The sequence below is a fragment of the Cyanistes caeruleus genome, chromosome 2, assembly GCF_971803275.1.
Source record: "Cyanistes caeruleus chromosome 2, bCyaCae1.hap1.1, whole genome shotgun sequence".
Classification (NCBI taxonomy): domain Eukaryota; kingdom Metazoa; phylum Chordata; class Aves; order Passeriformes; family Paridae; genus Cyanistes; species Cyanistes caeruleus.
The window spans coordinates 20255782-20273272 of record NC_141702.1 but is presented as its reverse complement, the minus strand read 5'-3'; the positions used below and the strand labels follow the sequence as shown (position 1 = coordinate 20273272).

General features: G+C 40.5%; 1 protein-coding gene and 1 long non-coding RNA gene across 6 annotated transcripts in view; one reads left to right on the top strand and one right to left on the bottom strand.

Moving 5' to 3' along the window:
• Positions 1 to 1011: 1011 nt before the first annotated feature.
• Positions 1012 to 10765, bottom strand: LOC111925902 (uncharacterized). 4 transcript variants are annotated; one of them, XR_015282809.1, is made up of 4 exons: positions 10615 to 10765; positions 7890 to 7973; positions 7031 to 7229; positions 1012 to 5465 (listed from the first exon to the last, which is right to left on the bottom strand). It is a non-coding gene; the product is annotated as an uncharacterized LOC111925902 (long non-coding RNA). The 4 variants fall into 4 exon arrangements; XR_015282808.1 differs by lacking the exon at positions 10615 to 10765 and adding an exon at positions 9777 to 10072; XR_015282810.1 differs by lacking the exon at positions 10615 to 10765 and adding an exon at positions 9875 to 10065.
• TDRP (testis development related protein) overlaps positions 10263 to 17491 on the top strand; it is a 27636-nt gene continuing 20407 nt past the window's right edge. The window contains exon 1 of one of the 2 annotated variants that reach the window (XM_023922520.2): positions 10263 to 10520. In XM_023922520.2, the coding sequence (XP_023778288.1) occupies positions 10413 to 10520 (108 nt within the window). In that variant the 5' untranslated portion in view covers positions 10263 to 10412. The remainder of the gene's footprint in view (positions 10521 to 17491) is intronic. The other variant, XM_023922521.2, reaches the window with a different exon arrangement.

Here is a 17491-nt window from a genome sequence, read left to right as displayed (position 1 = left end):
GATTCTATGAAAACTGAAAGGCTCAGCCACGTAAACTTTATACAGGTTTTCTAAATTTAAATCATCTACACAATTGGATAAATAATACCAAAAGGGAACTTAAGACCCTGCTCCAAAATCCACTGGATTTTTATATGTCCTTAATTTCAAATATTTGTTCAGGAACATTTTAGATAAGTGTCTGAAGAAATGGGTCTAACCTAAGGTCTCCTTTTAGGTTAGGTACAGCTATGATCAAGAGGAAAAAGACATGACAAAAATCACTCTTTTTACTAGGTTTTGAATCAACTGAAGCAAATCTTTCTCTCATGAAATTTAACTGGATAACAAAATCACTTTTTTAATACTGATCTCAAAGGCATAAGAGAGAAACCAAGAACTAATCTGATAAAATATCTCTTTAGATTACACTGATATTTCTACACTGTGCATACACAGTTTTTTGCTCTCCCTTCTGTATGAAGTTATTTTGAATTAAAATACACCTCTGCTAAAGTCAGGGAAAACTTTATCAATGACATCAATGGGGTCAAGGTTTCAGCAACTTGGTCTAAGCATAGAAAGAAAAACACAACTCCATCTTGCATCATTAGCCCATGCATGGGAACTTTTTTCCATGCTAAAGAAAGTTAATAGGAATGGCAAATACTCTAGGCAAATTTGGGCAAATGCCACTGACTCCTGCATACTTCATTAGAAAACTAATTAACAATCAAAACTGAGTAATAACTTCTGTGGAAATATTTATAGTTCTCTTCCTGACTCTCATTATCCAGTTCTACAGCAGTCTCCCATATTAGCATGTCACACCAGCCTTGATTATGTAGAAGCATTCAGGAAAATGATCTGAACCACCTACAGGTGTGACTTGGGTGTGTATTAGTAAAACTGCCTTTAATCCTGTGTGGACACAGCCTCAGAATTAAAGCACTTCTAATTTAATTTTGCATATATCAGAAGCAAAGTAAACAAACTGAAATCAAGGTCAAATCAACAGAAAAACTATATATGTAAGGAGCAAATATAATTTAATCCATGTTTTAAAGACTTCCACGGTACAGTAAGCAAAATCCTTAATTGCAAAATGTTTTGTTCTGAATGAGATTCACTTGCAGTTTTATTGAGATGACAATATCTTGCATTAAAGTTATTTTAAATTTTCAACTTTCAGGAATAACAAGTTTTTTCTACAGAATTCTATGGAAAATATATGCTCACAATTTCATGAACCATAACTCTAACTCCATCTGTTAGGCATTTGAGACAGTTTTGTTGCTTAGCTAGTATTTATACTTTTTCCAATGCTGTTCAATCTTTTAATTTTCTCAATGTCTTTGATTGCCTTATCCACAGCATGCTTCTATACTATGTATAATCCTATATTTCCTTACAACAGAAACCAAGTACATTTTTCAGATTCTGGGCTCCACTGGCATTCTCACAGTCACACATTATAGATTGCCAAACATTTGAAAGGGCAGGAGATTATGTGTCTGTATCATATAATAACAATAACACTTGAAATGCTGAATGGGCTGTTTGGTCTTGACCTTTATCCTTTGCCAGCAAGAGAAAGTTAAATTACTGTAAATTCCATCATCCCCTGAAGGTCTATGCTTGAGCAGAAGCACACTTGAGTGCTGGGCACCCTGGCTGTGAGCAGAGATGGGTAGAAAGTAAGTGGCTGCTCAGATGGGCACAGGGCTGTTCTGCAGTGGCATTTAGGGGGACTTTTTGCAGTGGATGGCACTGTTCCACCCATAGGAATATGACCAGGTGACCCACATAAAGTTTTCCATCATGCTATTAACATTCCTAACTTCTGCTGCATAAAAGTGAACTTTTTTTTGTGTGTGATTTTCTTTCTCATTACAGTTAAAAAGAAAAAGAAAAAAAAGAAAAGTAAATACATTTTATGGAGAAAAGTTGAATCCATAGTGAAAACTCATGGAATAGAAGTTCATCAGGCTTTTCAAAACCAAAGATGCTGACATAGTCTATAGAATAGGAAGCTGATGCTGACAGGACATGCCATGGGAAGTACCACACCATGGTTTTACTCCATGCCTTGTTTCTTTTCTTAGACATCATTGTCAGAGACAGGATGCTGGAGCAAGTGGACTTTTGGTCTGATTCAGCCATACTGAAACAAATATCCCTTCACTGTTCCAGAAGGATGTTTGTCTTTTAGCAATATTGCTTCTCATTCCTTGTTTTGCATCTTTTCTGTGTTCCTCACAAACCTGGCTATTGCTACAGCTGCATGATAAACATCCTTACACCTTCCCTTCTCTCCAGCATGAGGATATTCAGAGTCTTTCTCTGTGGACAGAAACATGGTATTTAGGTGTCTGCACGATTTATGTGAGGCAATGACTGCCTGCCTGTGATTTGGGCTAGCAGTGGAGAAAATAAGGAGTCTTTCTCAGATGTGAAGTTTTCATATCACATTGATCAATGCAAAGCAATAGAAAATAAAACCAAAATGGGACCATTGCTTGGAGAGAACAGGGCATTATAGAACTGGAAAATTGTTAAGAAATATATAAATGAGGCAACATCTATGTTCCTATTCTTCTGTAAGCTTGATAAAAGCTTCTCTGGCTTTGGAAAAGTTGTATCACTCAGAGGAGAATATTTTGGGGTTTTGATTACTTGAAAAAATGTATTTGTAGATACACAATCCGTGACTACTTGGTGACAGTTCTTCAACAGTTCTTGTTAGTGTAGATGTGGAATTGGAAAAGAAAGTGGGCTAGTGGATAAACAGCAAGAACGTGAAGTCAGGATGTTGCTGCTTGTTTAGTAAAAGATCTGACAGTGCTCGCTAGAAAATCTGTGTATTTTGGCTTCAAGCATACATAGCGCTTTACTATGAATCACGATTTGTTGTTTTATTCCAGTAATAGCAAACTTTAAAAAGAGGCAAAAAAAGGTAAGCTGGAGTTTTCAGCTATGAAGATGTATTTTGACTAATACGTTGTCAGGATTAATTCACTAATATGTAAGTGAGTACTTTCAGATCATTGCACTGAAGTTGCACTACAAAGGAAGTATGTAATTTGTTTTCTCACATCTGAAGCCCATTATTAGTACAACAAATAAAGAACATTTTAAATGTCAGGGAAGAATAGAAATTACAAATAAACAAAATTCTGTCTTAAATCATACATGACATATAAAAAAGCAGGCTTGCTCACTGCAGAACAGTATTGCATTTTTGCCTAGATTAAAGAGCATTTATTCTTCCAACACATTTTCATTAATGATCACTTGAGATGTTTATAACACAATGGGCAGTAAACACGAGACCTATTCATCAGTCTCCTCCTGGTCACAGCCAAAGTGGCCTTTCACACCACCATGAGACACAAACTCAATGAGGGTATCCTGCCAACTCCATCATCTTCTTCCAGTCCCTCATCTTCTCATGCTGACAAAGAGAGCACTGGTGGGCAAAAACCATGGCTTCCCTGGACACATTCCAGGAGTGACTGATGTTGTTGAGGGCTGCCCTCCTCCAGTGCCCATCAATCTACTTTTGAGTCTGACACACACATTTTCCTTTTAATCCTTCTTTCTCCTCTGGAATCACTTGTTCTTGTATTTTTTTCCTCCAGCCCCTTCTGCTCAAAGGGCTTGAAGGGCTGGTTATGGTTGGGCTAGCACCTGGCTCTAAAAGGGAGAAGAACAGCTAACATGGTTTAAACAGGACTTAATTAAATTTTTTTTTGCTCCTTTCTGCAGGGCCTAGTGAGAGCTTATGTGCTCACTGCATCACTGAGAAATACTTGAGGAATAATTGGTCCCAGGAGAGTCATATGCCTGTGCCTTGAGATTCCCCCTTCACACTGAGTAGTTGCCTTTGTTGTCTTCCCACTGCTGATGTTAACCAGCAGAACAAGCACTGAACTGGAATGTTTCTGTCATATTTTTCTTCACCAATCTATTTTTGCTGTCCACCTTTTTGGAGTTTTTTTTGTGACTAATGGCCTTACAATGCTCGGAGCAAGAAGAGAACTTGGAGGTGAGTCTTGTGCTCTTCAGTGCCCTGATGCTGTACATTTGGATCAAAACTCCAGGTAAGAATTGGATCTCCATAGAAAACTGAGGCCATGTCTGCTATAGCCCAGCAGACTCCTGTGGTCCAGTGATGTCACTTGAGGTCAGAGCTGCTGCTCTGGTAGATAGCTGGGTGGGAGAAAATCAGTCCCCCATTTTCCCCCAGCACACATTGTTTTCCTCAGATAATTGTGGAACTACAAAACAAACGACCCCACCTGGAGATCTTTTCCTGTGTGGAGTGCTGGTATATGCATGAAAATATCTCAGTCTGAGATTGCCAGTTCACCAGACAGAGAAAGCCTGAATCTTCAATCAAAGTTTTACTGATGACTTAAAGAAAATGCTGGGAAGGCTTCATTAGGTTTAACTCTTACTGCAAAACACATCACTGAATATTCTAGAGGGTGATGCATGGCTGATTACATAAACTCTTCTTGAGCAAGTCTGGGCAAACTCATGAGAGTATTCTTATGAGTTGAACCACATACTCTGTGGCTTAAATATTCAAAAGTTAATCTCAAAATTTTTCATTTTCATTAGATTTTGGTAATTAAAGGTTATAAATGCACTAGATTTCTTGAAAAACAGTTAGTGATTGACCTAATACAAAACATAGCATACCTCAAAAAATGGAGAATTTCACCCACTTTGGTTTATAACATTTGTTTCCTGCAGACAATGAAATTTTAATACTTGCAACCTTCTGAGAGCACTTCAATCCAGTGTAGATATTACAGAGAACAAAACTGTTTCAGGTCACTTTATTTTAACTCTTTTGTGTCCAGGAAAAATTTTTGAAAATATTTATGAAAAAGAAAAGGGATGAAAGATCAGAGAGGTTAGGTAGTGGTGTGCTTTATGTAATATTCTATTTCCCATAAAGGTCAGTGTCAATTTGATGTACATCACAGCAAGAAATCCTGCAGTGGAAAATAATGGAATATATTTTAATTTTATTAAAATCTAGCTTGTGAAAATTAGCATAACACTTGAAATCTGAGCCTAATACCATTAGCTTTTTTGGGCTTACTTGTGCTACCTGATGTACTTATTATCCTCATGAAGTTCCTGTTTCATTAATACAACTTCAGAGATATTCTTCAGAAATTAATTTGCACAGTGTGCAATTACACTGTTGAAAAACATCTATTTCCTTTTTCAGTTATAAATGCATTATCCTTTGTCTAAATGGATGCTTCTGTGTTTATATCTGATGAGAAGAATCAATTCCATTAGTTCTATCTACCTTTCCAGTCTTTTTCTGTGTAGGTTTATTCCATCTCCTCATATTTATTTCTGGTTTAAAGCACAGTGTTGATCTATCTTCATAACAGTATTTTTCCATGTCTAAGAGTCTTTGTCATCAGCACTGGCCTTCTTCTATTTTTGCTATGTCATCCCTGGAAACATAAAATCTCTATAATAAATCATAATGACAAAATATAAATTAATTTAGCATGCATTTGCACGCAATAATTTGCTTGCTCTAGGACTGTTGGTATTTCTTGAACTGACTTACAGTTGATTCAACCAGCTGCCAATTTTTAAAATTAGTCTTTTTTCCAAAAGTATTTTGCTTTTCTCTTTTACACATTTTCTTTGGAGAAAGATCTACATTGACTAACTTACATCCCAAGCCACAAACAGCTTTCCTATACATGTCAGTATTTCAAATCAGAGTGGGTTTGTTATCAATGAGAATGGAGTTTGGCTAGAGATAGAATTATTTCCTTTCCCTTGTAGGGTTGGACCTCACCTTTCTATCAGTAAGCCTTGAGAGTTTAGAAAGGAAGGTTAGACTATCTTGGGGCGTTTTCTCGCTCTTAAACCAGCTATATTTATGTTTTGTTTTAAATGAGAATTATACTAAAATCCCAAAAGAGTAGAATACAACCTTTTCCAAATAGTCTAGAACAGCTTTTATGTAATAAATATGACACACACACCTATGTATATATAAGTGTAAGTATTGTATTTGAATGAGCTTGGACTTTGTGATGACTTGCAGAACTCATGTACTGCAGTCATCTAGAAATCATATTCCTAAAAATGGTGTATTGTCTCATATGATATGTATTTTCTCATACAAATCACATATGTTTTAGCTTGAAGTTGGCTAGGGAACTGCTAGGAAGTATGGGGGAAAACACAAAGAAGAAAGTTTTGCCCTGAACTCTGCTGTTATTAGTTGCTGAACCTTCCTCCCTTTCTGCAGTTCAAAAGATATAGCCCTCACATTGCTTATTTTTGTGAACTTTGATACAGTTATAAGTAGATGTCCACAGTAAACACTCCAGAAAGCTAAGGTGAAAAAAGCAAAACAACACAATGTTCTCCACAAGTTAGAAAGGGAGAATAACCGAGATATGACATCTGGGCATTTAAATTTTCATTAGATAAATTCCAGACTGGGACTCTGGCACTATCAGTGTCCAGAAAGTGAAAAACACATGGGGGTAGGAATCCAGGAAAGGATATACAGATACTCCAGTGCCTATGCTGTATTTTGGCACGGTGCTATAAAGACAGTTTTCACCATGAAATGGCTAACAATGGGCCCCTGCAGAGGGACAGGGATGGCTCCCTAATGCTTGCAATGTGTGCCTAACACTGCCGGGAAATGGCAGATCTCATCTTGCTAGTGTGGTTTCCAGCAGCCTGGCTAAGGTCTAGGACCAAGTGCAGCTGACAAGGTTGGCATTGGTGGCAGCAGTGGTGGATGTGTCATCTCTAGCACAACATGGGATTGTTTTTGCCTCTTGCTTGGAACAGCAGCACAGCAGGCAGCTGTGTTCAGGCAGCCACAGCAAGGTTAGTCCGTCAGGAAGGGTGACAGACCCCTCACATGAGATACTGACTGTGGCACAGATGAGCGAGAGATGCCATGAATAGTATCTGGGATTTGAAAGGCAAATGCTGAGAGCTGCTGGGATGGATCCAGTACCTGAAACGACTGTGCATGTACCTGAAAGTCTGGTAATATCCAAAGTAGCCTGGAGTCACTGAAGTAGACTAAAGACACAAAGTGTCATGGAGTTACTTGGTATGACACAGGGAATCACCTCCTTACTGCTCTTCACTTTTCTCATATTTGCTCTCTCTCTCCTGAGAGCCTGGTTTAGGCCAGCAAAAGAACTCCATCCTTTTCTCTCCTGGGTCAGAGCCTGGAGTAAAAGAGGAAAGGAGGAACATATTTTTCAGCAGCATAATGTTTTGCCAGGTCATGAAGTGGCTGCTAAAACCATGTTGTCTGGCTTTGCTTTCAAAACAGCTCAGTGCTCCTTGGGAGTCAGAGACAAAGGCTGCATTTTCTGTTACTTCTCTCACTTTTTTTTTTTTCCAGCTCTATGCTCCCTTAAGGGAGACAGGATCAGAGTTCAGAAGAGAAATCATCAATTTTTTCTCATAATGATATTTATAAAGATGTTCATGGCATTTTAAACACCATGCAAGGAGTTTCTCAAGCAGGATTTCACCTGAATACAACCTTCATTTCAACAACTTTGTATTCAGCTTTCCCCTGAATACAACTTAGGGACACTTGACAATATAATTTCTTAGAGGAAGAAACTTTGTATTTAAGTGTTTTGTATTCTTTTTCACCCCAGGACGATCCAGTGGGCAGATGTCGGCTTCTTACTCTGGAAAAACAAATTTGATGAGTTTTATATAATTAATTTTAAAAGGCAATAATAAATTTATAAGCTCAAATCTGTAGAACAGATCAGCAGAAAATAAGATTCCTCTCAGAAGAATATGAGATAGTGCTCAGCCATGCCCTAGGGTCTTGAAGATAAATAGGAAACGTGAACTGGAATTCTCACCTCTCTAAAGTCAACTGGATTGATTTTCAATGACCAAAGTAAAACAAATTTTTCACGATGAAGTCCAAGATCTTAGGAGAAAACCTAAGTGGGAAAAGAAATCAAAATTAATAAAAATAAAAAAGGGCATGTAGTTAATTTTGTGTGTATTGGGAATGCTGTGTGAATTTCTTAGTGAGAAAACTGTGCAGAGTCATAAGTATTTGCAGTATTTTAGCCCAATAGTAGGGTTGGTGTTTCAGGCAGCCATAAAAAAAATAGCATAAGGAAGGCATTGGATTAAAATAGTAGGGTCATGTGGTGAGAAGTAACTTATTTGATCTTTTCAAGGTCTAAATACAGAATTCAAATCAAATAAAATGGTTGTTTTCTGCTTAGAGGTGCACAAACATGTGCCAATATAACTTAGAAATATTTTTGTTTATAAATTTGAAGGAGTGAGAGGTTAAAGAACTAGTTATAAATTGACCTGGCCATCTAGAGGAAATCCATGCTAAACCTGATCTGTCTTTAATAACCAAGAATGTGTTTTGTGTCCTATTCTCTTGAGATTCAGTTAATATTAATGCAAACAAGATGTGAAAGGAAATTCTGTTCTTCACTTTCTAGTAGCTTTTAGTCTCAGAATAGAAGGGATTGAAAATGAGATAAAGAAGAGTTTGTTTGAAAACTTATTGCAAAACTAAAGGCTTTTAGAGTCCTTCAAACATTTGTGCACTTGCTTTATGCTTATTGATATAATTTTGTGAAATTCATTTTCAAGACAGAGGATTAAAACTGCACTGGTGGAAATTCTGTGGTTACAGGTCCGAGTGAAGTGAATGTAACTTTTGTGGAGTCAGCTACAAATTATAGTTAGCTACACAGCATTCCTACGCCATTACAGAAATCCTGAATCAGTACAAAAGAGAATTTATAGTTAAAACTATGATGCCTCTGAGGTTAGCTTAATACATAGGACATTTTATGAGAGAAAAAGTTACTTTCTCATTGATTTGCAAATCTCGAATCTGTGGGTGTCCTGCCACTGCCGGGAGCTGAAGGCAGCACAGGAGCAGCTGGCCTGCAGGAGCTGGTGTTCCTGCCGCGGGGAGAAGCCTTTTCCAGTTCAGCAGGTAGGTGCACATTGCAGCCAAAACCAGCCTCAGCAAAGCGCTGCTGCTCCCGGATCGCTGCTGCGCGGCCCCGAAGGGATCAGGCAGTCACAGCCAGACTTGCAAGTCTATTAAGAGGGATCCTTGAGTGTTACTGCCTTTCACTGGTGAAATCATAGCAGCATTAAGCGAGAGAACAACTGAAAAAGGTCGTTTTAGAGTAGTTTCCTAGGTCTTTGGATGTCTGAGCCTAATTCACAGGTCAAAATAATGGATAAAGGAGCGCTTAGGTGGGGGTTCTAGTGGAAAAGTATCCTAGCAAACCTATATGAAAACTAAGAATCAATGAAAATCCCAGCGGTACACAGGGCATTAAATCTGGATCGTTCAGCCATCAAAACGGGAGCTCTAGGCACTCTCTGGGCTCCAGCACGGATGCACCAGGCTTTTCCACCCTGGCTGCAGGGCTCCATGGCCAAGGGGAGCAGGCCCGTGGTCCAGGCTGGGGGAACTGGCTGTGCAGCCTTCCCTTCCTGACAGGCACCCCCGGTGAGCCGCGGGGGAACACAGCTGCTGCACGGCTGGGAAATGCAGCAGGCACACAGGTGGGCATGCTGGTGAGCACACAGGTGGGTACACGGGTGGCCACAGTGGCAGGGTACACGGGTGAGCACACAGGTGGCCACAGTGGCAGGGTACACGGGTGAGCACACAGGTGGCCACACTGGCAGGGTACACGGGTGAGCACACAGGTGGCCCCAGTGGCAGGGTACACGGGTGGGTGCTCCAGGACCATTTGCAGAGCTGTCGGGCCATCTGTGGCGCTCTGCGGGCGCCGCTACTCCAGCTACGCAGACGGGTCCAGCTTCACCTCCGAGTGCCCCGCGTTACCCTCACACACATTCTGCTGCCACCGCTGGCCGGGCAGCGCCACCCGCACCCTCCACAGCACCGGCCGGCGCTCGGCGGCTCCTTTTCCTGAGGGCCCCTCCCGTGCCGCGGGAGGCTGCGGGGCTAGCCCGGGGTGCTGCCGGCGGGCCCGGCGCTGTTGCCGCGGTGATGCCGGGCAGGCCCCCGTGCCCCCGCCCCGCAAACATGGCAGCAGCGGCGGCGGCCCCGGCGGGGAGCGGCGGCAGGTGAGGAGCGGCGGCTCCCGGCCCGGCCCGGCCCGGCCCGCCCCGCCTCCGGCCGCCCGTCCGCGCCCCCGGCTCCATCCGCAGGCCGGCGGGTGAGGTGGCGGCGGGGGGCGGGCTCCCGGCGCCGCCAGGCAGCTCCTCCCTCCATCGCTCCCTCCCTGGCGGCCGGGAGCCCCCGGCGGGGTGACAGCCCTGCCGAGCGCAGCCGCCCCGGCCGGGGCTGCGGAGCAGCGCCCGCTCCCGCCGCGGCCCGCTCGCTGCCGGGACGCAGCGGGGCCGCCCCCGCGCCCGCCATGTGGAAGCTCAACAAGAGCAGCAAAGTTCTGCTGGACGACTCGCCCGAGGAGGAGGAGACGCGTCCCCGCGGGCCGCCGCCCGCCGCCGCCTTCGCGGCCCCCCAGGTAGGAGCACGGAGCCCGGTTCGGAGGGGTCGTGAGGCTCGGCCCCGCTCCCGCTGCCCTGCTCTCCGGCGGCATGAGTAATCACTTTTCCCACCCTGATGTGCCGGCAAGCTGGCTCTGATCGGAGCTGGGAGTGTTTGAGGGGATCGTGCGACTGTCAGCCGGATTTTTGGGGTGCTGACCGGCCTATCCACCTCTGCTTCCTTCCAGCAGCCGGCCTCCGGCGTTGCTGGGACTTGCTGTCCTTCATTCCAGTGGCTTCATACCGCAGGTTACCTTCTCTCCCAGGCAGAGGCACTGAACCCATCTGTTAAGCACAATACATTAAACAAGGATGTTTAAGAACATAACTTTATTTGCGTGTTTGTGTAGAGCACTGATGTTTTGGCAGGATTGCTTTTTTCTATGGTTTCAGTAATGGTAGTTCACGATCTTTAAATAGCTGCAATCTTGATTGAAAGCTTTTGCTGTTAAGTACCAACAGTGACTTTCTCAACCAATATAACCTGAAAGGAAGGGTGTCAGTTGAGTATCAGGGAAAACAACTAAAAAAAGAGTTTGTTGACTTGCTTTCAAAAACTTGGTAGCAATTAGGCATCCATCCAGCTCAGAAGCCTGTTACGCTGCCCAGTACAGCTTCATTGCTGATCTTCTGTTGCCACAGAGTTACTTTAGATATTGAATGAGAGGTTCTGAAGTAAGCAGTTGCCCAGGGTTGCAAAACAGTGAAGTTTCTTTTCAAAAGAAGGTACTAGAGCCTTCCCAACTTTCTACCCCATATTTATCTTGCCTATCTTGCTGAAAGAGCTGGAGTGTGTCAGGATAGATTATCCTCACCTAGAGTTTCTGGTTGACAGTGCTACGGGTTGTCAACGTGTATGGCAGCTGCTGAAGAGCAGCCTCTCCCAGTCACAGCAGTTATTCTCTCCATCTTCCAGCAGCCACAATCACCAGTTTAGCCTTGCCTTGCCCCTGCACAGTAAACAGTATGGTTTGTAAAGCAGGGACACAGTAAACATAGTCCTTGCTGCTTCTTTGACAGCAGCTGTGGGGAGTCATGGATGACTAGGATCTTCTCCAGTGGAAGAAGATTGGACAGTCATTTCTGAGACCCTCTTCAGTGGAGGAAGGGGACTGTGGGGTTTGGGGTTACCTGAAATATCTCCCTCAACCTCTCACACAACATCTAACCTCTGCCTCCTGCAGTTTCTATCCTCAGGAGCTTGTAAGCTTCCACAGGTTTTGCTAAGCTGCTGGCTTGTACTGTCATAGCCCTCGTAGATGTGCTCACCTCCTGACACCCTCCTCGAACGCCAAAGGTCACCAAAAGCTTCCAGTAAACCCCACTGACTCTTCACTGCTCCTCTTCTCTACCACTAATGGTCCAAGCTCACTCTGAGGCTCCTGACTGTAGCCTCCCAGTCAGGAGAGGATTCTTCCGACTTTTGTACAGACAATTCTCCCAGCCCTCTACTTTAGTGACAGAGGCTGGAATTTGTTTATTTTATTTTGTCCACTCCAATTGTCTTTTGCTGTCCTGGGCCTCTGTTCCATTAGTTGAAGTCTCAAGTTATAATGGTGATGACAATGATTTCTTGTGCAAAAGGTTTGCATTTTCATGAATTTTGAGAAAATTCCTTTACAGTGTTGGGAGGTGGAAGGTGAAACAAAATTATTCTAAGTCAGTAAATGAAATATTCTTGAAGATGAAGGATTCAGTAAGGTTAGCACAACTGTAGTGTAGCTTGGTACAGAGGCTGGAGTGAAGACTATAAGCTATCAGTTATTTAGCCTGTTAAAATCTTTTGAAAGGAATGCAACACCCTGCCCAAAATATTTAGCAGTAGTCATTTTAGAGTTTATGTACACTTTAAGGAAAAACAGACTACATAGAAAGCTCTGACCACTTGATTTGCATTGCAAGTCTCATGATCAAGGTGGCTTTTAGGTCAGCCATGGGTACAATATATCTAAACTTTGGCTGGGACAGGTGTCATGAGAATCAAATGCACTTGTTCAGCTTGTTGTAGCTGGTCTGGTTCATGTTCCTTGCTTTTAATGTTTGAAACTTTTGATGTTTCATCAGGTCCTGTTTTTCTCCCAATAATATGATTGTAAAGGAGTGAAATCCAGTGATGTGTGGAGGGATTTGGTAATGATCTGCACTCTCTGCTGCTGCATCCTGACCTGCCTCAGCCCACCCCTGGCTTAGGAGGACAGTAGCACCATGAGAGCTTGGAGGAGTTACAGGGGTAGTTCTTATGGTACCTTAGCTGTGCGTGAGGATGCCTCAGTATGTGTGTAAGTTGTTACGGTACAGCCTGCTGTGAATGAAGGATTACCTCATCAAGATGAGAGGAATCCAGGACTTCCCTAATTTTTTATTGTTAGAGCCAAAATCCAGATAATTAGTGTGAGTGCTTTTTAGTAAATTAAGAAGACCGGCTTTAGATCTCATGAAGAAGTTGACTGTTAGATTTAATTTCCTTTTCTGATACATCATTAGGTAAAAGAGAAGATGAACCAGAGTCATTGTGTGTTGACTTTGATTTATGGTATGTTGTTTTCCCAACAACCATCTTTTGTCTTTATTTTCATTTTTAATAAGCAAGTGGGAAGAAAATCCTTAGCTTCTACCATTCATGCTATAAATAAGGCTGAAACTTCTTACTTCAAAGGCAAGAAATTGGTAGTCACATCTATGTCATTAAAGCAAACCACATTGAAAGTATTCCAGTGTAATGAAATGTTGGTGCTGTATATTGTTTCTTCAAAGCAGAGAAAGAGTGAAGGAGTTCTCACTGTGCAACCTAATAATTAGGACATTGCAGTAGCAGACAGCAACAAAGAATTAGTCTACTATAAGTTATAAAAAAAAAAAAAGCAAGCCCAACATAAAAAACCCCTTTGTTACTCTAGAGCAATTTTAATCATCCTATTTAGATATGGAAGCCTGATCTGGGCTTAAGCAGACATTTGAATTTGTAGATGTTTGTAGTTCTTAAATAGAAAAGCCTAGTTTGATCTAAAAAAAAAAAAAAATAGTTTTGACAGTTCTGGTTTTGTGTTATACAGAATGGTTTGATTTTGTTCCAGGGGAGAACAAAAACAAATTTTAGAACATGAAAATTGCAAGGGAGGGAACTGTCAGCCTCTGGCCACTTTTTAGCAAAAGTTTCTGCATACATTCAAGTACTTTGAATTGTTAACACTTATTTAAAATAGTAAGGTGTTTCCTGAGATAAGAAAGACAAGTAAATTTTAAAACAGTACTTGTGTAAATAAATGTGGGGATTATTGTGAGGTTTTTTTAGACCAGACAGTTTTAGACTGTATCTTAGAAGTTAATTTTAATTTATGCTTTGAAGCATAAGTATTTTTAATTTATGCAGTGAAGGTGCTTTATTCACTTAAGTTATAATTAAAGCATGAAGGGAACTTGACATGCATAAATAGTATGCACATATGATGAAATTAATGTGCTTTTTGTGTGTCTTTCTTAAAATATGCTAGAAATGTACAGTGGTGCATGCCAAACTTGTGTTCAGTTTGGAATATAGTCATTATGTTTCAAACTGTAGTTGTATTTTTGGAAAGGGAAAACTGCTGGGTTTTGATTTCTGGAAGGCATTGTTTTGGCAGTTGTGCTACATTTTCCTTGTTGCAATCCTACTGTCTAATCAGTTCTCAGAGATGTCAATGCTGTGTCAATATCGTGTGTAACTCTGACGTAAAATGGCACTCCATGTTAAAATTCATCTATATATTAAGGGAGGGGATGGGTGTCAGGCTGACCTATATTATCTAATGAAACTCTGTCTTTCATGTAAAAATATTTCAGAACCCTAGCCTTGATCTGTTCTCCCCAGTTGTATTTTTTGTTATGTTCAAAGACAATGTGTGCAAAAACATGTTTTATGCTGAATTTTGTTTAGACTTGCTCAGGATGTTTGAAGTTTGGCTATAGAGAATTTTAGTTATCTCTTTTAATGAAGGTGTTTAAGTGTCTGGTACAATTTTAATACTGGCTTTCATCTTGGAGTGAGTTGAACTCAGACAAGCCCTGCAGAAATGGGTGGGAGCTGAGAAGCATTTCTTATTTTTTACTAATACGTTGAATAAGGGTATTTTTTAATTTAAAAAAAAGCAAAGTAGAAAATGTTAATCCAGTTAATGCTTTTCCTTCACTTTCTAGCCATTTCTGTGTCTCTCAGGCTTTGCTTTCAGAACTCTAATAATCCTATCATACCTTCTCCTCTTGGCTAGCCTAGCTTTTTCCTCATCATTGGAGTTGTTCTTGTGACATTTCAGTGGCATTTTCCTGGCTAAAATCCATCACCTGAATTCTGTCATCATTCTTGAACATTAGATTGTGGTACTGTCAGTGAAGACTTTCCTGAGCCTTCCTTGGCCTGCCTTTCTTACTTTTTCTCCTTCTTGTCATACAATCTTTCAGCAGCTTCTTGAGTGGGTCCTGTTTCTTTCTCAGGGTCTTTCTGGAGCTCTACAGAGCTGATAGTGTCTTTTGGGGCTTTAGGCTTTCTAAGTTTTAAATCCTTTTCATTTTTGAGGTGCTTCACTTTTTAATTTATACTGTCATTTTTTACACAGTTGATTGGGATCAGATCTGTTTCTCGGCTCTTATCCCCTCTCTATTGACTTATTCTGACTCTTAAAAGTCCACAAAGCATACATGTTCTCATTGGTCTCCTATTACAGATACAATCAGTATATATTTTTCTTTCATACAAGCCTGTAACCTGCAGGTTGTCTGTGGTTTTTATCTATTCTGCGAGACTTTGTGTCCTAGACTTTACTATTGTTTCCTCCATAAATTCCAGGTCAAGTCTGCTTTCCCTCTCTCTCTCTCTCTCTCTCTCTCTCTTTTTTTATTTTTATTTTTTTTTTAATTTATTATTTTTTCTTGCTGTCTAGACTGCTGAAATTCTTGTGCAGACCCTCACTTCCCATACTGATGGTGATTACTTCTTCTGCAGCTTCTAATACCTAAGCTGTGTTTTCCCATCCCCTAGTTCTTGCAAATTCCATTGCTGATAATATGTTGTTGCTTATGGCATAAAGTTTAAGTCCTCCTCATCCTTCAGATTCCATTTCTTCGGCTGGCCTCCCTTTGTTTCAGGAAATTTGCATTTAAATCTCTGTCCTTGCTTTCAAGGTTTTTCTTAGTACATCCCCTTCCTCCCCCCCCCATTTGTCATTTTTATCACTTGTACCTTTCCTCGAGCCAGTTCTGCTTTACTGGCTCTGATTGCCTGGGTTTGCCAGCAGCAGCCGTGTCTGCCCTGCTCCCCTCCAGCCTGACACAGAATCATCCACTCCCACCGTCATCTTCTGCTCTACAGCTTTGCTTGAGGTCTGCTTTCCCTAAGTTATTTATTGCATCTTCTTGGGGTTTTGTGGGGTTTTTGGAGCCATACTCTCCTGCCACTGCTGGACTTGCTACCATCAATATACAAAGTAAAATGTAATGTGTTTTGAGAATGAATGAATCATTTTAATTCTTTACTGTAAAGTAGATTCATAGTGTTTTCCTCGCTTTTATTTGCCAGATGGTGTGAGGACATCCATAACATAAGTAGAGTTACTAGAAGTTGCTGAACACTTTATTAGGTAGACTTTCTTTCAGCTCTGTCATCATCAAAGGTACATTTCCAACAAGTTTTGCTGCTGGTTCTCTGTGAGCAGCTCCAGGAAAACATCTGTGTGATCACTGCACATGTGATTAAAGCCACATTTCAAAAGGAAGCTGTATGTGTGTGCTGAACACTGTAACTAAAAATGATGCATTCAGCCCATTTTGCAGAAACTGTACTAGGAAAATATGGCCATTACTCATCCAAGACCTTTATTGGAGGCATGTAGTTTAATGGCAAATTCCATGACTGAGTAAGAATTGTATGTCAGCTACTGTCTTTTGAATTAGCATCTGTTGGTTTGTTTTCTGGATAAGAAAACAGAAAATATAAACCTCTGCTATGGCTAAGTTGTTAAAATAATTGATAGATTTTCAGCTGGAAATTTCATCAAAATTGAAAACTTCACTGGAATAGTTGAATCATTACAGAAATTGAATTAAAATTGATTATCTGACCTTATTTATTTCAGCTTTAACTCTGATGGTTTTTTGATGTTAATACAGCTGTTTCCATTTCATGAAACATATGTGAAATATTATAAATTAGTTAAAACTAAAAATTCTAAATGACAGATGAGCTTTTTAAATATTTTAAGGTGATCAATCTTTAATATTCTTCCAAAAATATTTCAGAGAAGCAAAGTCTGAGTAAGATGTCTTATAATCTCTTTCTACAGAGATGCACAGTAATATGAACACTTAGTAGAGTAACCTTGTGTATTGATGTAAAAACAGAGAGCATAGGAATCTGGTGTTCCAATGTTTCTCTTTGTAATGCCAATAAAATGCAGAACCAGAGAAGTATTCTTGTGTAAATACTTATATTCTGAAATTAATCTTCTCTGGTACACTTGGCCATTTATATCAATTGACAGTAAAAATATGGAAATAATTTAGATATTCTGTTTTAAAATATAATGGAATGTGAAACAATAACTGAAGTGGTTGAATGAAACAGTTTGAAAATGCTAAGCAAGTTCTTTAACAGCTGTGGATGCTAAAGAAAAGAGCATCGTCTTTATTAATACTGAATAAATTAAAATTATTTGAAAGATGGAAACAGTTTCTCTACGTTTTCACCTCTCAGTTGGTCTGGTGAATAGTAGACAGTTATGAGAGACTGGAGCATAGAAGATGGAAACATTTTTAAATATGTTGGGTGGGTTGTATCTTGTATCTGAAGTAGTCACACAGACTTTTAAAGTAAGTGGAGTGAAATAAGTTCTTTTAGAAAAGATCTGATTAATTACATTTTAAAAGCAGGTTTTCAAATTAGTGTTGTCTACAAAATGTATGCCAAAATTAATGTATATTC